At 37.1% G+C, this 27862-nt stretch overlaps 1 protein-coding gene across 2 annotated transcripts in view; it reads right to left on the bottom strand.

The window, feature by feature from the left end:
* Nucleotides 1-27862, bottom strand: part of btaf1 (BTAF1 RNA polymerase II, B-TFIID transcription factor-associated) — a 106060-nt gene that overhangs the window by 63767 nt on the left and 14431 nt on the right. The window contains exons 4-12 of one of the 2 annotated variants that reach the window (XM_039770800.1): nt 25037-25180; nt 16897-17099; nt 14343-14476; nt 9265-9394; nt 9071-9139; nt 8049-8138; nt 7325-7420; nt 7037-7213; nt 6331-6471 (exon numbers count right to left, since the gene is read on the bottom strand). In XM_039770800.1, the coding sequence (XP_039626734.1) occupies nt 6331-6471; nt 7037-7213; nt 7325-7420; nt 8049-8138; nt 9071-9139; nt 9265-9394; nt 14343-14476; nt 16897-17099; nt 25037-25180 (1184 nt within the window). The remainder of the gene's footprint in view (nt 1-6330; nt 6472-7036; nt 7214-7324; nt 7421-8048; nt 8139-9070; nt 9140-9264; nt 9395-14342; nt 14477-16896; nt 17100-25036; nt 25181-27862) is intronic. The other variant, XM_039770811.1, reaches the window with a different exon arrangement.

The raw sequence follows: 27862 nt of genomic DNA, 5'->3' as shown, positions 1-27862 counted from the left end.
TTTGATAAATGCTTATGCACCTAATGTCGATGATAAGGAATTTATACAAAATTTATTTCCATCCATTCCCAATGTGAACACTCATAAAATTATAATGGCTGAGGACTTTGTGTTTTAAATCCACTCTTAGATAGGACTCCTGTCACAGGAGGGACGACATCTAACACTGCAAAGATAATTACAAAGCTTATAACTGATCACAGCTTATCAGACCCCTAGAGGTTTTTAAACCCAAACTCAAGAACATATTCTTTCTACTCACCATTACATCATTTCTACTCAAGAATTGATTATTTCTTTATAGATAATAATTTCTTGTCTACGATTAAATCTTGCAAATACGATGCTATTGTTATTTCCGACCATGCACCTCTGATCTTGGAGCTAAAGTCAGAATTTATATCCAAACAAATCAGTTTCTTCCTAGAGACAAATACATCCTCAGAGATATCTGCAGGAATACTCTGAGGAAACTCTTAAGGCCTTCTTAAGAGGTCAGATTATTTCATATCTTTCCCACAGAAATAAATTAGAACCCAAGAAAGTAGCAGAGATAAAAAGCGAAATTACTAGAATAGATGAAGAACATGCCAGGCTAACAAGCGAGGCTCTACATAGGAAAAGGCAGGCTCTGCATTCAGAACTCAACCTTCTGACAACTAAAGAAACTGAACAACTAATTTATAAATCCAGACATTACTATGAACACGGAGAGAAAGCTAATAAGCTTTTAGCTCAACAAATCCAAGTGATCACCAACACGAACGGAGACAAAATCATCGACCATAAAAATATAATGCACACATATAAAGACTACTATAATTCCTTATATTCTACTGAGTTTAAAGAAGACAGCACACAATCTAATACATTTCTGGATACATTACAGATACCACAAATAGATACTTTTAGTGCGGAGGCCCTGATGGCTACCCTGCAGAATTTTATAAGAAATTCTCCACTCAGCTAGCTCCCCTCCTATTAGCAACATTTACAAAAGCTAGACAATATCAAACTCTTCCTCAAACTTTTCACCAAGCATTGATCACTGTTTTTCCTAAACAAAATAAGGACTTATTACAATGTGCATCATACAGACCAATTTAAATTTTGAATAATGACGTTAAGATACTCTCATAAATCATAGCTAGAAGGATGGAGAAAGTGCCCCCTTCGGTAATATCACAAGATCAAACTGGATTTATCAAGGGTCGACGCTTATCTTCCAATCTTTGACGCCTGTTTAATGTAATATACTCACCAACAAAGTCAAACACCCCAGAAATAATATTATCATTGGATGCAGAAAAAGCATTTGACATGACTGAATGGAAATACCTTTTTACTACATTGGAGAAATTTGTGCATGGATCAAACTACTGTATACCAATCCAGAAGCTTCAATTTGTATCAACAACATTTTTTCAGACTACTTTAAACTAGAACGTGGTACCAGAGAAGGATGCCCCTTGTTACCGCTGCGGTTTCCAATCACCATTGAACCACTGGCGGTTCACTGTCTTAATACAGATCAGATAAAGGTGATTATCAGAGAAGGACTGGAACAGAAAATTTCTCTATATGCAGATGATATGGTACTGTATATATCAGACCCACAAAATTCTGTGCCTGCAGTCTTAACAGCACTCACAGAATTTCAAAAGATCTTGAATAAAAGTGTACTCTTTCCAGTGAATTCTCAAGCATATAATATTAGATTAGATAATATTCTATCATTGCAAAACAGTTTAAATACCTAGGGGTAAACATCACAAGTAAACAAAGCACTTTATCAACAAAATTTTGCAGTCTGCATGGAAAAAATTAAGCAAGACTTGCATAGATGGTGAACCCTTCATCTCACTCTAACTGGAAGAATTAACACTGTTAAGATGAATATTCTTCCTAAGCTTCTTTTTTTTTTATTTCAAAACATTCCAATATACATCAATAAATATTTTTTTAAGCATTTAGATTCAATAACCACCTCATTTATTTGGAACTCAAAACATCCACGTATCCAAAGAGTGACCCTACAAAGGCAGAATTCAGTTTTATTACTGGGCAGCAAACATATAAGCTATAAAAACCTGGACACAAATATATGAACATACACAGGCCTGGTCCGCATTAGAACTAAAATCCTGCAGTACTTCTTTATATTCCCTGCTCTGTGCCCCAATAAATGCAAGTTATAAGCAATATACTAATAACTCAATTGTGCTTCACTCACTCAGAATATGGAACCAATGTAGAAAGCATTTTAAGAGGAGAAGTTTTTATCTGTGGCACCTCTGCAAAAGAACCACCTCTTTCAACCCTCGAAAACAATGCAATTTTTAATATCTGGAAAAAATTTGGGATTAACTTGCTTAGAGATCTTTATATAGACAACATATTTGCATCATATGAACAATTACATTCCAGCTACACATTTCTTCCACTATCTTCAAATTAGGAACTTTGTTAAACAGAACCTGCCCGATTTTCCTCATCTTGCACCCTCGTCCATGCCAGAAAAAATATTGCTCCATTTCCAGGACTCAGACACCATCTCTGCAATATATAAAATTATTTTACAGTCCCTCCCTTTCAAAGAGCCAAGAGGACACTGGGAAAAAGATCTCTTAATCAATATATCAGGAAAGGAGTGGAAAGTAGAAATGCAGAGAATTCACTCGAGCTCCATATGTGCAAAGCATACAATTATTCAACTCAAAATTATATATCAAGTACATCTGTCTCGCCTAAAACTCTCCAAAATGTTTCCAGGGCAAGATCCAACCTGCAAACGCTGCAATCAAGTCCAAGCCTCACTGGGTCACATGTTTTGGTCCTGCATCAAATTAACATCATTCTGGACCAAAATTTTTATTTACCTTTCAGACAGCCTTGGTCTCACAATCCCTCCTAACCCATTAACAGCTGTGTTTGGGGGTTCTTCCAGATGGGTTTAAAGTGGAGAAAGACAAACAAACTGTGATTGCATCCACTCCACAGTTTTGGCACGCAGACTTATTTTGCTAAATTGGAAGAATCCTAACTCTCGTCTTTAAAGTCAGTGGGAAACCGACGTTTTATACTATCTGAAATTGGAAAAAAATCAAATGCTCAGTTGATCTGTACAGATGTTTTTCAAAACATGGCAGGATCTAATCAGTAATATTTTAGAATAAGCTCTTAAACCACAGAGGAAGCAATTATTTCTGCATTTCTTTTTCTTCTCCATTCATCTCTATTGGCTTATCAAATTAATCAAATTAGGTATGTTTACAAGCCTTAAGTTTCACTACGTTGGCCATGCTGTTACTCTCAGGGGTGGAGGTCGACTTGTTCTCAATCCTACTTTTTGTAAAAATTGATTTGTATGGAATGATTACAATAAAATTAATAAAAAAAAACAATATTCTATCCATCTATCCTTCCAGCATCGCGTCAGTCCTAGAAAGAATACAGCGAAAGGCAGGAACAATCCGTGAACGGAGCACCAGTAGCTCGCTATAGCGCTGCGACACTTTGTCCTCACATGTTTATTTATTAACAAAATAGATTATTTAAATGAAGTTAAAAAGTTTTATCTGTATAATATAATAAAAATATTTTGCTGCATTTCATCTTAAAATGATATCGTCATCATACGCGCTTTATAAAGTGGCTCAGGTTGTGCAATATTATAACTGTATCGCAAGTTTACAGTGAGGTAATTGTACTTCTAAATGCAAAGCGTTCTACAAGGCGCACTTGATGGACTGATTGAGTGCATGTATAGTTCTTGAGATGAAACTGTTTGTAAACCGTGAAGTCCGAATGGGAAAGGCTCTGAAAAGTTGGTTGGATGAGACCAGTTCAAATAGTGAATGGCTGAGGCAGCATGTGCTTGATGCTGTATAACAATAATTCTCTTTCCGATCAGCTGCTGCTGTGATTCACACTCAGATACAGTGATATAAATACTCCGAGTGGTGCAGTGAGAGTAATATGGAAAATGATGATCCGATGTGGCAACCCGTAACAGGAGCAGCTGAAAGAAGAAGGTGCAGTGAGAGTAACAACGCTAAAGCAGCTATTGTATTTAGAATAGCTTGACCATTATATTGTTACTGGTTACTTACAATCAGATGCATTAAACTAATAAACAATTTGCGGTTAATTTTCAGTGTATTTATAAAGCCGCATCAGGGATGTTGATCTAAAAAAGAAAGGATAACCACACAGGAACAGTAGCACTGCTTTGACGCTTAATACCGCCAATCTGCAAAACCGAGCGGAGAACTTGCATACAACAGGGTATGAGGTACCATGGAAATGTGAGTGGCTTTACGCCAAGTTTAGGTTTTATACATCGCGATTTGAATGTAGAAATGTTCTTACACAACATTTCTGTGCGTACGCACCGTTTATATATGAGGCCCCAGGTGATGGCACCATTTAACACCATAAAGCCCAGCTTTCTTCATAATGTCCAATAAATTTGGAAAAACAAACAAAAAAGAATTTAATACCGAATAATAACACAAAATGCAATTTTATATACTTAAAAAATTAGTTAGTATGACTGATCAAAGTAGCAGCCTAAATAAATTATTATTCTTTCTGATATGAACCTACAGCTCAAAAGAAGATTCAACTTTCAACATGATAATGACCCTAGGCATAAGGCCAAAGTGACAATGGAATGGCTCAGAAACAGAAAGGTGAATGTTTTGAAATAGTCAAGTCAAAGCTCTGATCTTAATCTTATTGAGAATCTGTGGCACTATTTCTAAACTGCTGTTTAGAGGTGCCAACCCACCAGCCTAGAGGAAGCTCTAAAAATTCTGTCAAGAAGAATTGGGAAGAATCACTCCTGAACAATGTGTGAAACTAGTACATACAGTGGGTACAGAAAGTATTCAGAACCCCTTCAATTTTCACTCTTTGTTATATTGCAGCCATTTGCTAAAATCATTTAAATTATTTTTTTCCCTCATTAATGTACACACAGCATCCCATATTGACAGACAAAAAAAAAGAATTTTTGAAATTGTAGCAGATTTATTAAAAAAGAAAAACTGAAATATCACACGGTCCTAAGTATTCAGACCCTTTGCTCAGTATTTAGTAGAAGCACCCTTTTGAGTTAATACAGCCATGAGTCTTCCTGGGAAAGATGCAACAAGTTTTTCACACCTGAATTTGGGGATCCTCTGCCATTCCTCCTTACAGATCCTCTCCAGTTCTGTCAGGTTGGATGGTAAATGTTGGTGGACAGCCATTTTTAGGTCTCTCCAGAGATGCTCAATTGGGTTTAAGTCAGGGCTCTGGCTGGGCCATTCAAGAACAGTCACAGAGTTGTTGTGAAGCCACTCCTTCGTTATTTTAGCTGTGTGCTTAGGATCATTGTCTTGTTGGAAGGTAAACCTTCGGCCCAGTCTGAGGTCCTTAGCACTCTGGAGAAGGTTTTTGTCATAAGTCTATAGCCTTAACCACTACACCACATTGACTGTATTGACATTTGCTCAGAAAGTTCAGCAAAACAATTTTTAATTGCTAGTAAACGATTAACAGTTTTCTTTGAACTAACTCATGAGATAACCAGATATATAGACTACCTGCCTCATTTTTAGATACAATCTCCGTTACCTTCAACAGCCTTGCACCACAGAGAAACAAGAAGTGTATCCCTTTTATTTACCAGGTTGAATTCTACACTTCGCTCTTACTTTAATAACCTCTTCATCACTTACAAACTTTTTCCAAGCAGACTTACAGTCCCTGTTATTATTAGTAAAAATCCAACAAAGTCTGATTTTTGTGCCATTTTTGCAAGTACTAGAAATCAGAGTGGTTTGTGGTGCTGCAGAAGTAGGGCGAAGCATTTCATTATCCACAGAGTTATTTGTTAATATTTTTCAGTTAATTTTCACTAAAGTATAAAAACTACTGGGGGGGAAAAATGTCGATAACCTTTGCAGTTTCTCAAATGCACTGCAATTGCCCATTCTCCATAAAAAAAAAAAATGTAACCTCTAGATATACACATTGTATACACATACATACATCTCCTTCAAATAGCCAATATACTGTACATTGTGGTGTCTGAATTTTTCAGTTTGCAAGAAAACTATACTACAACTGAGCATGGCTCAAGCACCACATAACAGAAATATACTTTCCAAAAAATGTTTCCAGCAATCTGATAAAAGGCAAGATAACTTTTTTGTTTCCTCCACAGAACAAACTGGACACACACAAAAAGAATTCAAGCATGCTTTCAAAGCTTGATAATGTTATTTTCCTATGGCATTTTTTAAACCAATGATTACTTTATCACATATAAAGAAATATTACCTTATCTGCCTGAAGCTGTACCAGACCTTCAACAACTGGTATAAGTGATGCCGCTGCCACAGCCCGAACGTCATCATCTAAATCTTGAAGACCCTCAGTTACTGCTGGTAGTACTTTCGGTAATAATGACTTAATCATATCCTTTGCATAAAATTAATGAAAATTACACAATTAAACATGATCGTTTTAGCTTTTAATACACTTCTAACATGGCCTTATAAGGGAAAAAACAGAAAAGTCTACTTAGATACACCAATAGTCTAGTAATTTAAAAATACTAGTTTTGTTCTTCTCAGACAAAAAGAATCAATATTTCATCCCTCTATCTTTTATCAGAGCCCATGTTTCCATTTCAGAATTGAAGGAAGTCAAAGGATATCTCAGATCCTTCTAATAACCAAAAAATAAATTATCTTGTATTCAAGTTTTGATTAATTAATATCTGTTAAACTTGTCTCAGACATGAATATATATAATATAATATAATATAATATAATATAATATAATATAATATATATATATATATATGTGAGATTTAAGTAGAGGTTAATAGTTTCCAGCACAAGTTTGATACAGCTACAATCAAAAATATTCATTCTGTGAGTCCGTATTCTTTCAAGTCATAAATCTTTCACAGATGAAAATGAAAGAAATTAAAATAATGACAAGGACACTTTGCACAAATGACCAAAAGAAAACACCATACCTTTCGAACTGCAAGAGCATATTTTATCCCAAGAAGCCCACCATGCCTCACTTCCCACTGTTCTTGGGTTAACAGCTTTAAAAGGACATCTACAGCTTTTTCTACTCCAGCTTCACTCATGTGCCTCAATGCAACGCCTAACGTTTGAGCACAGGTTTCACGCACAGGAGCTACAACCTAGTTATTATGTAATATGAAAGGGGGAGGAGGTGAGGAATGCAAAAGAAAAAAAAAATTTAAAACATTACATTCAGGCACGCAATGCAGCATGCTAAAAAAAATACTCACCTCATCAGATACAAAATCTCCAAATCGATCAAGTGCAAAAACACAAAGCAGCCGAATAACTAAATCTTCTAGCCACTCCTGATGTTGCTGCTTCATCTTAAAGAAAAGGATAAAAGGTAGTTCATACAAATAAAGATAAAGAAAATCATGCTGGTCAAAACATATTGGTCAAGGATGACATGCACAGTTATAAAGTAAAAACCACAAAATCTTAAAGACTTTCAAACTTTTTATGGATGACTGCCAAATAACTGATCTGTGAGTGAAGTTACGAATAGGAGTAAAATCAATACAAATGTTTGCCTAGTTCTCACACAAATAATCTACTAAGAAAAAGTCTAGTAGTACACCTTTGAGAAATACCAAATTTAGGAAAAATGTAATACTAACTAAACAGTGAACATGAAATAATTTGCAAATCACAATTATAAACAGTCAAAATAATGCATAATACTAGCCCTTGGCATAAGAGGAAATTTTTAAAAAGACTCAAATAATTATTGCTTAATTGTTGTCCAGTACAATACTTTCTGCAGTTAGTGTAACTTGCGTTATATAAGAGTGCTAGTGGTGAGAGTAAAGCAAAAGGGTTAAGCTGCAGTACCAAACAAATTAATCACTAACACACAGACCTTTCAAGTATAATTGCAACAAACTGCAAAAATGTTAACTTTCAAAGAATTAAAAAAAAAAAAAACAACAAAAGAAAAAGTATTCAGTTTACCTCATCTAAAGTGCTTTCTACTAACTTTCCACCACTACTTCCATGATATTTCAGAATCTCACGAAGTCCAGTTCCTGCACCATGGCGTACCTTAAATTTAGCAGAATAAAGATGGGTAGTTGGTACTTTATTTGTTCCCGAACAAAAATTAACACTTTACAAAAGCTCAAAAAATATAACTATCAAAAAAACATAACAGCAATCCGACAATAAACACACAATGATATCTTACTTAGCGAACAAGAAAGCTATTACCATCAAATAGGCTTGATCAGAGTTTGGTTAAACCCGTCCAATGATGGAACAAGTTTACATGTCGAGGCTTCTTTGACATTTAAACAGCTGGTCCAGCTGGTTGTGTTCAAGAGTAGAACATGACACATACTTGTGAAAGTTTCTCATATTTAACAAATGTCAATTTTTAATGTATTTCAAGCATGGTACTATTTAGAACTCCCCCTTTCAATGTATAAAGAAGAGATAAAAGTGTGTTAACCCCCCTGTAAACAAATGCTGTGAAATTCAAATTAAGGATGCAGATTTGCATAGGTTTATTAAAAATGTAATGCTATAAGTCTAAGCTTAACTTCAAGATTAATGTGTTATGAATGGAGCTTAAATATTGTTATAGATCGAGTCCCTACACAAATGAAAAGCATTAATCAATTTGTGCATCTTAAGTTTAAGAAACCCATTTATTTTTAACCTCCCATTAAAAGTAGATTAACAATTTTGATTTTAAAATCTATTGATGGCAAAGAAAAAAAAATGCTTTAAAGAAATATAGCATCCTTATTTCAGCAAAGGAAAAAAGTCCATTAACCTTTGTATGGTCAGGGACAGGGAGTTATCTGTCAATGCTTTTTTAAGATATAATGGAAACAGGATACAGGTTAATCCATAGTTAAAAGTAAATAAAAAATAAAACACAATATAGTGAAAACTAACAAAGCACAGTTTCTCCATACTGATCCATCTTCTAACTCTTGCATACTACAATTTACAAATTAATAAATACTTGCCTCCCAGGAGGGATTGAAAAGATCATTACATAGTTCCTCACAAAAACTGTCCAGTGGCCATTCATTAGACTGAAAATCAAAAAAAATATCAAAAAGCATTTTTTTATTATACTTCAGAAATTCAGCTATGAAGTAAAATAACATTTGTACACTAGAATTACTTATTGTATATAAAATCACAACATCTTACACACCTCATCATGTAAACAAGAATTATCTGGTATGTTGTCTATTAAAACTTTAGACTCAGTTGCTGGTTGCTCAATGACAACATTTGTTGTTTTTCTGCGCTTTTCTTCTGGCTCTCCTTCAAAACTGTCATTACTTTTGAGAGAAAAAAAAAAAACATTAACTATACAAAGACCTGCTTAAGAAGGACAGGAATAAAAAGTTTTACTTAATTTAAATTATCAGTCTTTGAAAAGGAAGTTTCATTATAGATCACTGATAGATACCCGAGAGGCCAAGGCAGTGTCAGACTAGAGGGCTACACTGTTACTAAGAATGCCATTTTTAGCAGCACATTAAAGTTACATGTATTACCTGGATTGGCAGAGAAAAAAAATAAAAGATATACACATCTCTCTATATCTATATAAAAATATATATCTATATATACACATACATCTCTCTCTCTATATATATACATACATACATACAGTGGTGTGAAAAACTATTTCCCCCCTTCCTGATTTCTTATTCTTTTGCATGTTTGTCACACAAAATGTTTCTGATCATCAAACACATTTAACCATTAGTCAAATATAACACAAGTAAACACAAAATGCAGTTTTTAAATGATGTTTTTTATTATTTAGGGAGAAAAAAAATCCAAACCTACATGGCCCTGTGTGAAAAAGTAATTGCCCCCTGAACCTAATAACTGGTTGGGACACCCTTAGCAGCAATAACTGCAATCAAGCGTTTGCGATAACTTACAATGAGTCTTTTAGAGCGCTCTGGAGGAATTTTGGCCCACTCATCTTTGCAAAATTGTTGTAATTCAGCTTTATTTGAGGGTTTTCTAGCATGAACCACCTTTTTAAGGTCATGCCATAGCATCTCAATTGGATTCAGGTCAGGACTTTGACTAGGCCACTCCAAAGTCTTCATTTTGTTTTTCTTCAGCCATTCAGAGGTGGATTTGCTGGTGTGTTTTGGGTCATTGTCCTGTTGCAGCACGCAAGATCGCTTCAGCTTGAGTTGATGAACTGATGGCCGGACATTCTCCTTCAGGATTATTTGGTAGACAGTAGAATTCATGGTTCCATCTATCACAGCAAGCCTTCCAGGTCCTGAAGCAGCAAAACAACCCCAGACCATCACACTACCACCACCATATTTTACTGTTGGTATGATGTTCTTTTTCTGAAATGCTGTGTTCCTTTTACGCCAGATGTAACGGGACATTTGCCTTCCAAAAAGTTCAACTTTTGTCTCATCAGTCCACAAGGTATTTTCCCAAAAGTCTTGGCAATCATTGAGATGTTTCTTAGCAAAATTGAGACGAGCCCTAATGTTCTTTTTGCTTAACAGTGGTTTGCGTCTTGGAAATCTGCCATGCAGGCCGTTTTTGCCCAGTCTCTTATGGTGGAGTCGTGAACACTGACCTTAATTGAGGCAAGTGTGGCCTGCAGTTCTTTAGACGTTGTCCTGGGGTTTTTTGTGACCTCTCGGATGAGTCGTCTCTGCGCTCTTGGGGTAATTTTGGTCGGTCGGCAACTCCTGGGAAGGTTCATCACTGTTCCATGTTTTTGCCATTTCTGGATAATGGCTCTCACTGTGGTTCGCTGGAGTCCCAAAACTTTAGAAATGGCTTTATAACCTTTACCAGACTGATAGATCTCAATTACTTCTGTTCTCATTTGCTCCTGAATTTCTTTGGATCTTGGCATGATGTCTAGCTTTTGAGGTGCTTTTGGTCTACTTCTCTGTGTCAGGCAGCTCCTATTTAAGTGATTTCTTGATTGAAACAGGTGTGGCTACGGAAATTGAACTTAGGTGTGATACACCACAGTTAGGTTATTTTTTAACAAGGGGGCAATTACTTTTTCACACAGGGCCATGTAGGTTTGGATTTTTTCTCCCTAAATAATAAAAACCATCATTTAAAAACTGCATTTTGTGTTTACTTGTGTTATATTTGACTAATGGTTAAATGTGTTTGATGATCAGAAACATTTTGTGTGACAAACATGCAAAAGAATAAGAAATCAGGAAAGGGGCAAATAGTTTTTCACACCATTGTACATATATATATACATACATACATATATACATACATATATATATATATACATACATATATATATACATACATATATATATACACATATATATATACATACATATATATATACATACATATATATATACACATATATATATACATACATACATACATATATACACATATATACATATATACATATATATATATACATACATACATATATACATACATACATACATACATACATACATACATATATATATATATATATACAGTAATCCCTCGCTATATCGCTTTGACTTTGGCGGTTTCGCTCTATCGGATTTTATATGAAAGCATAACTAAATATATAACGCAGATTTTTCGCTGCTTTGCGGGTTCTGCGGACAATGTGTCTTTTTACTTCCTGTACATGCTTCCTCAGTTGTTTTGCCCAGTTGATTTCATACAAGGGATACTATTGGCGGATGACTGAGAAGCTAACCAATCAGAGCACGCAGTTAAGTTCCTGCTTGCTGAATGCAGTGTTAACCAGGAAGTCTCGTCTCGCTCATTCAGCATCAGCGTGTTTCGCTGTGTAAAGAGTTGTGCTCTTTTGTGTTTATCTTTGTGCATAGTCAAGCCCTTCATTATGGCTCCAAAACGATCTGCTACTGCTTCAGGGGCCGTGCCCAAGCGCAAACGAAGATGTTAACGATTGCGAAAAGGTAAGCGTTTTGGATTTGTTGAAGGCTACGATTCTTTTATTTAAAAGTAGGAAAGGAATATAAGATCAACGGCCGCAGTGTTCTTTTAACCAGGGTGCAAAACAAGTTGTAAGTGGATGTAATAAGGCAGTAGTCTGGATGGAATCTGCTTTAGGGATTTGGATTGAAGACTGCCAGAAGAACAACAACGGCAGTGCTACACAATCACCTGAAGTGGCTCCTTTAAGGGCTGTAACGCTCTCCTTTGTTGTGCAGTAAAATAAAACTCATTGTTATCGGACAAGTCATCGTGTCATTGTTGGTGAGTAACCATAATTAATTTTCTACTTACAGTACTTAGTACATGTACGTACGTTTAGTGTCACTGTACACACACATTTACTGTATACTATTTTTGTTGCATCGTACGTATTTATTGCTGGTGGCATGTCTATCGTAATGGCTGTAACGTGATATCAGAGACACTCAATATCTTTAAAATAATATTTAGGTTTTACTGTATATAAACAATGTGTTTATATACATAATTTCAATGAATCTTACCTAATATCTAAGAGAATACAAAGGACTTATGCTGTATAACTCTGCGGGGAATATTTATAAACAGTGTGGGAGAGTTTATAAGGGCTTAAAATATATAAAAATAACCATAGAAACATATGGTTTCTACTTCGCGGATTTTCACCTATCCCGGGGGGGTCTGGAACGCAACCCCCGCGATCGAGGAGGGATTACTGTTATATATATATATATATATATATATATATATATATATAATATCTAACATCTGTTTGTCTGTATATCTGTCTGCTTTTCATGAGAGAACTACTGGACGGATTTAGATCAGGTCTTTTTGTATAATTTGCTTGAACATTCTGGTTGATTTTGTGACTTCTCTCATTGCGCTAAGTATCATAGTTCACTTGTGGTACCGATTTATTTGCACAAATCCAAGACAGATGCAGCGGCGTTTTTATTTGTTTTAATTTTAAAAATATAAGTCCTAAATAAAAAGTAAAGCATCTGCTCTATGAAACAATGAAAGAGTACCAATACTTTTGAACGCATCTATATAATTGTTGTGTGCAGGACAGAAAGTTTTTTCTATTCGTTGCAGTAAAATGTCACTGCTGGTAATACAGCAGATGATGGACGACATTCATCTAGAGTCATAAAAGAAAGAAGAGGTCCCCTACATACCAGTGTAGAGGTAGAGAGAGAGAGGGGGGGAAAAAAAAAAAAAACTACTAGGAGTGATGCCCAGGAAGTTCGGCAGACAGGTGCACCATTACACCTATAGTAAAGTACACAAGGTTGAGTAGATTTCCTGACATTAAGTGACATCTGACCTAAATGATGCCAGGTACACATGACCTTCGGACTGGGAAAGCATACAGGGCTGATTAATGACAGACTATCTGTAGATGTTGTGAGGAAGCCAGTATCCTGTTCTCTAAATATTTGTGGGCAGGGCACGGTCTCCCACTTACAGGAAACATGATCCCACTTCTCAGATGGTATGGGCAACAGATCATATGCCTTACAACCAAGATTTTTATGAGGTACTTTGGTCTCAGCATGAAGAAACCTCTCTGTTTCATATGGATGCAAAAAAGTATTTCAGAACAGTAATTTTGGCCAATGCTTTTTATATCTCTTAATAAATCTTAATAAATCTACAAAGGAAAAAGCATGGTAAAATATTTACATTTTAAGGAGTTAGACTGCTAAAGACTGTGTGGCAGTTGTGTGACATTAAAATAGTAAAAGAGAACAGTAACAATTATGACTTAAGTGTTGGCGTCCAAGTTCTTTCGCATTAAATAAAATTTCCAAGGGTTAATTAACATGTTTAAATAATCATTTCAGGTGCCAAATTCCACTGTTATGATTTGTCAGTTATTCTCTGTGCAAATGAATCCAAAAAAAGGTGTCTGCTTGACCCTGATGAAACTAACCCAAATACTGTATTATATAATATGAAGCTAATTTTTATAGCTTTCAAGTGGGCCATTTTTTTTTTTTTTTTTTAAAAGGATAAGGTCCTTACTTTACATTTATAGTAATGATTATGTGCTATATATTGTAGCTGTGAAAAAAATAATAAAATATTTAGTTTTAGTTTAATGATAAGCATATTTATTTTTAAGCAATATCCATTACCTTGAAGAAACAGAATTGAATCCTAACTATGCATGTAAAACAAATGCAGTCTTGAGAATGTCAAAACACATTAAACACTATATATAAACACCCACATTATAATTTTTCAGGAACCTAGCTCCCTTGAATTTTGTATTTTTTTTTTGGAGGTCATGTACTTGTAGATTACCTCTTGTCATTGGAATCTACATCCCTTGAACGTTGCTTAGCAACTAACTTTGCCATTCTCTTTGCTTTATTCTTCTGTCTATTGCTCATTCCTGGCCGAAATTCAGAGTCAATTAATTCAGCAGCCTGCATCATCTGAAAATAGAAAGCAAGTTTAATATATGTATGACTACAATTCAGCCTTTGGGGAAGTACTGGCTTTTAATTATTATGCAAACATGCATTGGATAAAAGCTTATTTTGTTACTGTGCTTAAGGATAAAATACCTGTGATTATGCTAATAATGCTATTTTAAATATATTTTAAAGTGTGATAACAATGCATATTATAATGTTATGAAACAGTAAAGACTAAAGATTTTCACAGATGCCTATAATAAGCATTGAATATTTAATGTTATCTTAGAGCATTTAATATTGATTTTCTCCAACTGGTGAACATGCTACAATGAATGCTAATAATGTGAATTGCGTTTTACATTATTTTCCAGGACACAAATCATACCATGTCTACAACCCCACAATAACAGGGTCATCATGCATTTAAATATTTTAAAATCATGACAAGCAATATGAGACATAAAATGTATGTACAAAAAGAGTAGATCTTCTCAGCAAAGAGGCTACAATGCTTTTCCTGTGTAGTCTCTTGCAGACAGGACATATTGTTATGAAACTGAGTTCATGGTTTAGCAATGCTATGGCCAAAGATCCCTTGCACATTATTTAAGACCGAAAAAACAAAAAAAAATATTCACCAACAATATGTCTTAAAATAGCAGCTTCCTGTTGGAGCCTACAATACATAACACAACAGGCGCATGGTAATAAATGAAAATCAAGATCTGATTAGATAAACTGAATTAATCCCATGGGGAAATTCAAAATGGAAAAACACTATGTTGGAATGACATGATGAATACAGCTTATTTTAATATATTCTTTGAACACACTGTTAAACAGTTAGGGACAGTCTAAATCTCTTTATTCAGTCAGTGCCAAAAAAATCCTTTAATATATCCTTGTTTCAATACAGGTAAAAAGCACAAAAGATATTTTCTTACTATAACTAGAACAAATAAATCAAGGTCTACTCCAAGCTGTTATAAACCATTTGCCCAATAAGGCATAAAATATGAAAACAGCGGATTCCAAACACTGGCAGACAGATAAGTGCATCTCTACTATACACTCTGATCAAATTATTAGGAACACTATACTAATACTAGTTAGGGCCTCCTTTTGCTCTAAAAACAGCCTCAGTATTTCATGGCAGGAATTCCATAAGATATAAAAAACATTCAATAGAGATTCTGGTCCATGCTGACATGACTCCATCGAGAAATTACTGTAGATGTGTCAGATGCTCATTCGTGCTTCGAATCTCCTAATTCTTCCACATTCCAAACTTGTTCTGTTGAATTTAGATCCTGGGACTGGGAAAGCCACTGAAGAACACTGAACTATTCATTAAACGAGTTTGAGACAGCTTTTGCTTTACGGCATGGTGCATTATCATGCTGGAAGTAGCCAACAGAAGACGGGTAAACTGTGGTTATGAAGGCATGCACATGGTCAGCAACAATATTGAAATAGGCTGTAGTATTCAAGCGATCATTGATTGGTATTAACGGATCCAAAATGTGCCAAGTTAATGTTCCCCACACCATTACATCACCACCACCAGGTTGGACTGCTCTCACACAAGGTAGTTTGTGTGCATGGATTCTTGCTGTTGGAGCCAAATTCTGACCCTACCATCTACAGTCTTTAACTGTCTTTTAGTGAACTTGTGTCCACTGCAGTCTTAGCTTTCTGTTCTTGGTTAACAGGAGTGGAATCCAACATGGTCTTCCGATTTTTTTGTAGTACATCTGTCTCAAGGTTTGATGTGCTGTCCATTCTGAAAAGCTTTTCTACACGCCACAGATGTACAGAGTTGTTATCCGAGTTACAGTAGCCGGTCTGTCAGCTCAAACCAGTCTGGCCATTCTGCTTTGATCTCTCTCATTAACAAGACACTTCTGCCAACAGAACCGGCACTCACTGGAATTTTTTTTTGTTATTCATACCATTCTGGGTAAACTCTAGAGGCTGTTGTACATAAAAATTCCAGGAAATAAGTAGTTACAGAAATACTCAAAGAACTCATCAGGTATCAATGATTTCACAGTCAAAATCACTGTGGTCAAAACATTTTACCCATGCTGGTGTTTGATTTAAACATTAACTGAAGTGCCTGACCTCTTTCTGCATGAATTAATGCGCTGCTGCACTGCAGCCACATGAAGGGCTGTACAGCATCGATAAGGAGGTTCTACAAGTGCTTCTAATAATTTGTTCAGTGACTGTACATTTAAAAACTTCAAACTGTTTTAAAGGATGGGAGGTAAAGTATTAATTACTGAAACAGAAAAATAGAGAGGCAGATAAAGCAAAACAAAACAAGCAGGTTAGATTGCTGAATAGCTCATTCGCATACCATTTTTACTCAATATGAGGCTTTTAAGTTATTTATCCTAAGTAAATGTTAAAAACAAATAAAGGAAACCCACTGTATGATTCCGTGAAGTCACAGAGCCGGAGGTTCTACCTACAGATTGTTTTACAACAAGAGATGGAGATGGAGTGTAATCCAGATCCTCATCATTGAAAAGATCTTCTGTGTCCATTCCTATGGCAGCACCCATATCAAGTCCAAGTTTCTTTTGCAAAAGCTTCCTTTGTCTGGCTAATCTTTCCTTGGGATCAATTTCCCCTGTTAACATTAAAAAAAAATTAACCATATACCATGTATATTTTTATTATATACACATTAGTTCTGTTTGTTGTAATAACATCTGACAAATGAATAATTATAGACTGAAATCTTCCATTACCCTGGAAAAGCGTCATCTTTAAAATTATTAAACTAGATACTTGTTGTAAACTAGATACTTGTTGATGTGATGCTACAGAAGGGAACCACCCCAATCTACTCTTTGTAATAGTAATGTAAGTGACAACCAGAGAAGTGTGTGAAGGACTGCCATGTAGACTCTTGAACACTGATGGGCCTTATACGGATTGCTGGAATAGAAATGGAATTGAAGAAGATGACACCGAATTGAAAACGTAGTTGGGAAGTGTAAAGCCAAGAGGTATGGAATAGGTGAGTGCATGGAGATACAGCACATTCAACAGAGATGTATTTATGTGGATACATAAAAGAAGTAGCATGGTGAGGGGGTAGTTTGCAGGCAGCAAATGAAATGTTTGTTGGTGTAAAGCTTGCAAGAGGTTATTATCAAATACTCTTCCAGAAACTGCATCAGCCAGCTGCTGCACTTCTGGTGCCAATATCAAAACAAACAAGCTATGGCATTTTTCACACAAATGCTTCAAGACTAGCCCAAACTTACAGTAAATTATGTTAACTGCATTAATCAAACACTGTGCCATAGGTCAGGTGCTAAAAAGGAGAAGGGCTTCAAACTATATGTATTAAGCTACATCCACAATTACAAAGATAAGAGCCAGACAAATTAAACATTTGTGTCTACTATGAACTTAAAAAGGTACAAATGCGATTACATTAGGTCAGGTCAGGTCAGGGAGCATGCACTGGCATGTTGAATTGCCGCACCCACCACACAATGAAACAGCTCGGCATCCTGGCTGGCAACTCCTCAGGCAGACTTGTAGTCCAGTTCCACCCTCTGGAAACTGAATATCTATTGGCCGCAGCAAGGTCTTACATAGGCATCTCCTTCCACTGTGGTCCTCAACAATGAGGATCTTACGAGCTGGATAACACTTGAGGAATTTCGCCACATGACTGTAGTGCCGTAAGTGACACTTCCTCACAATGCACATTATATGCCTCATTCGGGACTCTGTCAGCAACTACTCATTCGACTCAAAGTCGAACCACCGGTACCCAAGGATTCTCCAAAGAGACACAGTACCGAAGGAATCCAGTCTTTGTCTCAAGTCACTGGATAGCATCCATGTCTCGAAACCATATAAGCAAGCCAGGAAGCACCAGGGGCCTCATGTATAAACGGTGCGTACGCACAGAAATGTTGCGTAAGAACTTTTCCACGTTCAAATCGCGATGTATAAAACCTACACTTGGCGTAAAGCCACGCACTTTTCCACGGTACCTCATGCCTTGTCGTATGCAAGTTCTCCGCTCGGTTTTGCAAACTGGCGCCACCCAGCGTCAAAGCAGTGCTACTGTTCTTGTGTGATTACTGATTATTTTCATGACGCGGCTTTATAAATACACAGAAACTAACCGCATATTGTTTATTAGTGTAATGCATCTGATTGTAATTAACTCGTAACAATATAATGGTCCAGGGAACAGCCATAGTATTCCAAATACCATAACTGCTTTAGCGTTGTTACTCTCACTTCTTCTTCTTCTTTCAGCTCCTCTTGTTAGGAGTTGCCACAGCGGATCATCTTTTTCCGTATTACTCTCACTGCACGACTCGAGTATTTATATCACTGTATCTGAGTGTGAATCACAGCAGCAGCTGATCGGAAAGAGAATTATCGGTATACAGCTTTAAGGACACGCTACCTCAGCCACTGCAAAATGTTTTAAAGCCTTTCCTGTACGAACCTCGCGGTTCAGAAACAGTTTCATCCCAAGAACTTTAAATGCATTCAATCAATTGCTCCTTGTAGAACTGTTTGTACTTATAAGTACAATCACCCCACTGTAAACTTGCACTACAGTTATAATATCTCACAACCTGGGCCACTTTATAAAGCGCGTATTTACATATGATGACGATATCATTTTTAAGGTGAAATGCAGCAAAATATGTTTGTTAAATTATACACATAAAACTTTAACTTCATTTAAATAATCTATATTCTTCACTGGGAATGTCGTAAGGATAGAATAATTAAACATGTACTACGAAGATATTTCAATGTTCTTAAACGTTTTGAAGAATCGGCGCTAAGCTTACAGATGGCTTAACGCCTATTACAGAGCTGATTGTGTGGCGATCGGTTACTTGGGGAAAGAAAAGCAAGGACTCTTGGGCGCCACGCAATATATATTGAATATAAAACAGAAAGAGAAAATAACAACACAGCTAAAAACGCAGCGACAAATTTCGACAAAAGATAAATGCTTGTCATGAGCACGAGGCTCATGAAACACATGTTTAATAATGTGCTTTAGCTCCTATCATCATGAAAATGACATCACGTATACATCTCAGTATTTTAGTTATTCAGAGAGCTGTAATATCACAAATGTAATGGACTCTGTGTCCAGTTGGAGGAAGAGAGCCAGTTTAAGAAGCAAGTAGTGATTCACACACATAGATCACATACGATTAGAAGATCAAATACAAAACAAAGCATTTAACGTGCTACTTTAATTACGATGTAATTTTGAGAAACTGGTTAATTAAACGATTTTAAGATGAAGTTTATAATGTTCTACTAAATGACAAAATAAACTACGTGATTAAAGTGGAAATTCGAGATTAAAGTTGACATTTCGTGCTTTTTCCCCACCGTGTGCCTTTTTCTCTGTACCCTAATAAGCTTTCATATGACACTCAGACAGTGGGCTTACAACTCGGCTTTCCACGGCAACTTTGATATGTGACTTCTTTTTTATTTCCGGCACTGTGCGATTTTGTGAATGTGAGCTTTCAAGTTTCTCCAACACGCTATGTCACTCGATCAACTTCATTTTGTTGATTATACCACGGTTTATTTGAACAAATAGTATGTTTTTCCTTTGCTACCACTTGGTATTCGCTGAAATTCTTATATTTTCCCCCGTGCTTTTCCCATTGTCTTTTCACAGAAGGCTGCGCTTAAGGGCGATTTATATTGATTTGCATATTCAAATAGGCGTAATTCTGGGAGGATTTGGGGCGTTACATAATGCGCGTGCACGAGCGTTAGTTTTCACGCTGATCGGGATTTATGTAACGGAAGGACGTGGAAGTTGGAGTACGCACAGATTCCTGCATCTGGATTTTTCTGTGCGTAAGCACATTTCGGCTTTTGTGCTTACGCCATGTTATTGTGCGAGTTCTACGCACGGCGTTATACATGAGGCCCCAGGACTGTAATGTCTTGGACCTTCATCCTTTTGCATAGATATCGGGAGCAACATACTCCCTTTACCAGTGACCTTATGACCCCCATGCTCTCCCAGTCCGTCAACTGACTTCATAGGAAGGGTCACCAGAGACATGAATCTCGCTGCCAAGGTAAGTAAACCTCTCAACAAGGTTGACACTCTTTCTGCAGACAGGCACACTGCTGACGGCTGTGTCCATGTTTATTAAAGGCCTGGATCTTGGTTTTTATCCAGGACACTTGCAAGCCTGACAACCGCTGGACCCCACGACCTTGCCCAACACCCAGTCCATGCAAGCACTGATTAGAAAAGGCTTCTTATAATAAATTAAAAAAAGCAAAGCAAAATTTCAATAATTCATCATTAAACATTATTTAGGAACAGGTTAGTATGTATCTAAGTTTAATATTACAATGGCACTGAACAGGTTAGATCAGCCAGGGATGAATCACCAAAGAATGAGCTGGCATTACATCATCAATATCAGGAGCACGTATAAAAACAGCAGCTGTGCACTGTCACATGTGCTTATTCCAACTAGTGTGTCAAAAGGCAATCAGTCCTTTTAAGGATATGAGGCATCTGAAACAGCCATGTAAAAAGCAGAGAATCCATCCATCCAACAAAGATCTCTGCCTGAGCCATCAAAACAGTGAATGCTAAACCGCTACTTTATTGTAAGGGTCTCAATTTGTTTCCTCAGCTGGAGGATCTCCTCTCTGAAAGTCACGTTTTCATCAAGTGCTAGGTCGACAACTGCTGGATCTGTAGCCGAAACATAGTCAGGGTCATTGAGGATTTTATAATCCTCCTCCTCGCCTGATGTGTCATCCTCCGTCGGTCACTTTCTCCTCTCCCAAACCCTGTGGTCTTGAAAGTCGAACGGAGAAGTTGTTCCACTTAAACGACACAGTAACCGCTCCCTACTTCAACAGTTGCCACCCCATCTCAGACCCTGGCTCACGAAAATCCTCTCTTTTTAAAATACTGGCTACAAACTCAGGGATGGGGACTAAGTGCAAAGCTCTGTCTCTAGATAGAGACAATCCATTTAGATCAGGTTTCCATATTGGAGGGAAATGTATTAAAACAAAGTACCCTGTTGTATTTACATAACAATGCTCAGTTGTAGAGCTCTCTGTACACTGAAACTTCACGAAAATCCTCTCTTTTTAAAATACTGGCTACAAACTCAGGGATGGGGACTAAGTGCAAAGCTCTGTCTCTAGATAGAGACAATCCATTTAGATCAGGTTTCCATATTGGAGGGAAATGTATTAAAACAAAGTACCCTGTTGTATTTACATAACAATGCTCAGTTGTAGAGCTCTCTGTACACTGAAACTTAACACTAGAATCCATGAAGCCTACGATAAAACTTGTAATCCTGGCCCACCTTAAATTTCTTTGCATCTCTTCATCAGCATCTTTTGTTTTGTAAACGTGTCGATCAGCAAAATCAGCAAGCAGCCTGCTATCCCATCCCCCACCACCAACACAGATCAAGTCACAGAGAAGATTCTCAGAGTTAAAGTCTGTTTATCTGGGTGTGAGGTGCCTGGAGTTGTAGAGGGTAAGTAATCTGTCATCATTTGGAATACATACAGTAGAAAAAGAAATTGGGTTAGGGTACGATGCTGACATGACTGCTTGGGTGATGCAGCAGTAACAACTGCCGACTCATAATCAAGAGGTTCCTGGTTCGATTCTGAGCACATCCGTTTTGAGTAGTAAGCTGCTCTTATTGTTTCTACTATAGAATAACAACCATACATTTGATTTGAGTCTGTAACAGCTTGTGTAAATTTATGGTATTTAAATTCAGTTTTATTCTCTCAGTCACATTCATGCTCCCCCCAATCTGATACTGCTAGTACTCAAATAAAGATGTACTATAACTGAGGTGAACTCAGATGAAGATGAGAGTTCTACATCGGAGAAAGAGAACAGACGCCCTACCCGCAAGAAACTTCAACTCACATATAAAGAACAACACAACTGCACCAGGCGTAAAGGCGAAAGATGGCACTGTTTGGATGCAGCAATATGTCAGGCATCATCCTGCCAGTCAATCGGCCACATGTATGTCCATCAAAGAACAAGAAGGGCTTGCAGAGTTCGCCAAGGTATCGTGCAAGTCCTGTTTGTGATTATGTTTTGTGATAGTCTTTACTGTATATGAAAAACATTTATATGTTACTTATATAAAAGCCAGATCAAATGTTATTTACCTTGATTTATTTACTACTCTTCCAACATTGTAAAGTAACAAGTAGACTGCAGTGCTTCCTGTGTTTGATCGACGCGGCCATGCTGACAAAGTACATGTGTACTGAAGTAACTTTAGTTGCAGGTGGAAACTCCTGTTGCACTTTACGTAACTGTTGTTACAGTTCTGCCATTGTCTAGAAACGGCTCCATAAGCATTACGACCACAGTCTCAGAAAGCCTTTCTCTCATGGGACGACTGGGTGATTCAATATGCAATCCACTTCTTATAGATGGATTTTATTTTGCTCCATGGCATACTTTAAAATATTTTATTTATACTAAACTAGCTGTCCCCCGTGGCTCTGCCATGAAGTAGTGAAACAGGACAAACTTTTAAATTCAATAAACAAAAAGGTATCACTGGCTAAGTGGAGGCACGGTACACTCCAAAAGGGAGAGGTAGACAGACTCCCCACTCCTGACGTCACACTTCCCCCTCCCCTCAGCCCGTATCCTATATCTCAGATTAGCACGAATATACTGCTCCTGCAAGCGAACTACGATTCTTAGTAAGATGAGAGAAATTGCAAAAATCAACCGGAATGTTCAAGCAAATTCTAGAAAAAACCCCCATCTAGTCCCGTTAAGTAGTTTTCTTGTTCGCTGGCTAAGTGGATGTAAGGAACACGCAGAGGCTGGTGCGTGAGTGAGTAGGATCCCATCCCCCCTCCCCTTGGCCTGCTACGTCTCTCTCGGATTTATGCAAATAAATCGGTACTGCAAACTATGAGAGAAGTCGTAATATCAACCCAAATGTTCATGCAAATTCTAGAAAAACCAATCTAAATCCGTATAGTATATAAATAAATAAATCCCGGGCAGGGCACACACATACCTCAACCACACACTAGGGACAATTTAGGAACACCAATGCACCTAACCTGCATGTCTTGTTAGTTAAGATGAAAAGAAACAATTATCAAGTCTTAACCTTAAAAAGCAAGTCAGTTAAAGCAGGTGTCGCAGATGGCTGGGATGCCCCAGAAGAGGGCTTACACACGCCCCAGACCATGTGGGGACGACTGTACTGGCAGCAAGGCTAGGCTAGCTTTGAAGCTCAACCCTGTAGGGGCCAGTGGTCACCGCCAGAGGGTGCCCCAATGCCTTGGGAGCCCTGGGCCTCAGCACTTCCGCCACACCTGGAAGTGCTGGGGGAAAGAGAAGCGGGGACACCCGGAGTGCTTCCAGGTGCGCAGCCGGCACTTCCGCCACATGGGGGAGTGCTGGTGGAAGATTGTTGGGGACCACCTGGAGCACATCCAGATGATGATAAAAGTGGCCGCCTCCCTCCAATGAGCAGCAAGAGTCGGGAGTGGAGTAGGACGGAGCTCGGGAGAAGGCAAAGAGGCAGCCTGAAGAAGAGAAAGGTATTTGAGGTTGGCCTGGACTTTGGGGTTTGTGAGCATTTTATGAACTGTAAATACGTATAATAAATGTGTTGTGGGTGACGTCAACGTGTCCTCCTGTGTGTCCGGGCCGGCTACCACACAAGTCAGTTAAAATTATCAAAAGATGTCTGTTCAATTAGTAGCAATAATTGGACACTATTTAAGAAAAGGACCAATAACATGCTTTTATACACTGGAAAACTGAACCAAACATTACTCAGTTATCAAAAACTGATTTAAGTTATATTTTTAATTAATTATCTGAGGGTGTAGGTGACAGAGGACTCTGCAACTACATTTATTAGCCTTCTTTTACTAGCAAACCCCTTTCATAGCCTTTACCAATCAAAACAAAAGTATCTTCAAGAACCTCCAAACACTGCAGTGCAAAAAATGTGTGATAAGCAATTTAAGGTGGTGTTTTAAAATGTTTTTTTTGGTAAAATGTGCATCCAAAGTCTAAATAACTATACATCAAGTATTCTGTCAGAAAAAGTTAGAGATACAACCCTAATCTGTAGTATTCCAAGGAAGCTGATTTTAATAGGACAAGAAATTGCATAATTCATACTGAGGACTTTCTTTCACTTATAGCGAAGAAATCAAAATGAACCCAAAATGTTCAATTTAAATGTAGACACAGCAACTGGTACTGCATTCTCTACACTGGTGCAAATATCTGCAATGTGCTCCCTGTGAGAATGTATTTTTTTATGTGCGTAACCAAAATGTTCCCACAGATAAACATTTCAATATTTAGCATTGCAACTAAAAATAAAAACCTATTTCCAGCATTATATTGCAATACTTATGTTCATCTTAAATGGGGGAGGTGGAAGGAAAAAAAGCAACTTGTATTTCAAAACTGACCTACATATACAGTGTTAAACACTGAACAACACTGAAGAGACATTTTTTTTTCCTAATTACCTGATTTGTCATCCTGCACTTCAAATTCTGCACCAGCCGATCCTAAGAGGGATGCCCCATGTTTCAGAAGGCGAGAAATATCAAACCTGAAAAAATTTAGGCGATCTGATGTTGCATCCTCCATGGAAGCATACAGGCTAGACTCTATTAAAACAGAAAAGTATAAACTAACATTTAGACATAATAATGAGAGAAAACACACATTCACTTTGAGAGACAACACAAATATATTTTTCAATTAGTACTAGTTTTAAACCAAAACATCCTGCACAAATATTAATTTTGTCACAATTCCAAATCCTACCTCCATGTTCTGACACTCTGCATATTTAAAATGTACACACCTATGCCAATTCAAAGTTCAGGGACTCAAAAAAATACTGAAGCAACCTCTGCATAACAGAGCAAACACTTTGAATGTATTGCAGACATAAATCATTTTTAATCTTATTAACCTCCTTAGCATTACAATTTATTTAAAAAAAAAACAATTAAAAAGCATTGCATTTTTTTGACATGAAAACTTAGTTTTATCAAATCTCAAAAGAATAATAATGACACAAATAATAATGGCAATGATGAATAAAAATATGAACTGATCAACAACAAAAATAATAACAGTAATGATAATACTGCTAATGATGCCACAACAGTATATAATCTCAAAATTAGTCATTTGTGTGGTAAATCTTAAAGCACGGTGAAAAACACAATCCAATGTCAAAGTTGGGACAATAATAACATGTTTCTTTTCAGATATATCAGTTTTTGAACAGCACGCTGCATGGGTACAAGTTGGATTCTGTTTGTTTTTCTGTTGGAGGTATATAATCAATAAAATGTCTATCACTAAGACGCTCTGGATTGATCGGTGTCTCTTTAGTGGTAGTGAGGATGGAGGATGTGCGGCAATGATTTGTTCAACAAGCTGACATGTAAAGTTTGCATTAGATACAGTTTCAGTAGCTTTTTGTTTGTATAAGACGAATGCATTCTAAATGCACCATTCCACCAGATGACAAAATATCTTTTTGTAGTATTTTTTTTGTTGCCTCCGCATAACTGGATAGAAAATCAATTCTTGATTTGCACAATCTACAAGGCTTCGTAACCTGCTTGTTACTTTTTGCTGGTACAGTGACTGTAGCTGCATTAGGTACGTTGCTAAGAAGACAAAGATCTTTCTTCCCATTTCAGCGCAAGCATTTTACCCTTTTGTCAAGCTACTAGCACACCTCGCTGTAATTCAGATCTACCAAAGTGTTCAGGCACGTCACGACGGTTGGGATGTACTGTTCCATATGCGTCAGTCATTCTTTACAATAAGATGTCAAATAGCTCTGGCAAAGGATAAAAATTGTACATGGTTACAGAATAATCTTGATCCAGCAGATCATCTACCAAAGTCAGCACCAACGTAGCAACACCGTACTGATTGTATATCTGATCACACATTCTCCTTTCCCTGTGAATAGAACCAAAATTCTAAATGTAGCCCATTTTAGATTCACAAAGCTCAAAAAACTTTATGCCAAATCTTGCTCTTTTTGATGCAATGTACTGTATCCATGCCAGTCTGCCCTTATAAGCTACGAGACTATCATCAATGCTGACATTGCGGTCTGGAAAGTAGATGCTCCGAAATTTTGCTGCAATGGCTTGTTATATCTCCCAAATTTTCTTCATTTTGGGTGCTGGAAGGGCATAATCATAAAAGTCTTCACTGTTGGTAAAGTGCAGATATTTCATAATTAGTGAAAAACTACACTCGGATGTAGTCCTTCAAAGAATGGCAGCAGTAACAGCACCTTTACAACTAGAAGTGATTTTCAGTCCTAATGCTTACACAAGATGCATCTGTAGAGTTGCCAGAGTGACCCTCAGGACTAACACTTTTGCCACAGTTTTCGCAGCCCGAGTAACGTTACAGGTCTAATACTAAGGAGGTTAATACAATGTAGATGGTGGTACGTAGCAAATAAAGAGCAGACCATGGCATAATATGGGGTAACTGAGAAGAGTTCACTTTTAATGGATGCATGAGAAAAACACAAATGAAGTGAAAAAACAAAAAGGCCTAAGTAATCAGGTGGGAAGGATTTTAGTGGCCGTTAATCTCCAGCTGATAAGTAACTGGTCTTAAACATGGCCTTGGTCTTAAAAAAAAAGTTTTTTCTGGCACACTTTACTGATGTGCACAACAAAGAACTTCTATGTGTTTTGCCACTTTATTGTAACTCGCCAATAATCAAAGGCTTCAACCAAAAACACAATGGCAAATGAAAAGCCATAAAGCTAGTTTTAGAACTAAATGAACCACTGCTCAAACTGAACAATAATGAAGGCAATGTGAACTGGTCTTAAGATGTTGACATGGGCAGTGAAACCGACACCTGCTTGGTACTTTTCAACCTGTCCGCTTCATACTACTGGGGACAATCCTGCATAACGTTGTTGCCCATTTATGGGTAACCACAGTCTAAAGATGTCTGAATCGTGACTATCTGGACTATTAATGACTTATTAATGATAGTCTGGTAGAGAAAATAGTTTCTGAAATGAAATGCTATGCTAAGCAGTGCCAGAAAAGTCAAACTAAACACTTTGCTTGTCTCGGTCACTGGCAGTCTGTTGCTAAAGATGATGTGGTTATTTTTCAGTCTTCTCATACTGCAGAGCATAATCAGTAAACCAGTCCAGAGATGGTACTGGTCAACAAACCAGATGATGCAAATACCTATTTTTGACAAAGATATGATGACTGTCATTTTTCACTCATTATGAAACACCTGCATTTCAGTAATAGTGATGACTATGAGGAAGCCA

Source organism: Polypterus senegalus, chromosome 1 (genome assembly GCF_016835505.1).
Source record: "Polypterus senegalus isolate Bchr_013 chromosome 1, ASM1683550v1, whole genome shotgun sequence".
NCBI lineage: Eukaryota > Metazoa > Chordata > Cladistia > Polypteriformes > Polypteridae > Polypterus > Polypterus senegalus.
Note: the sequence above shows the minus strand (reverse complement) of the source record. Positions and strands in the feature narration are given on the sequence as shown.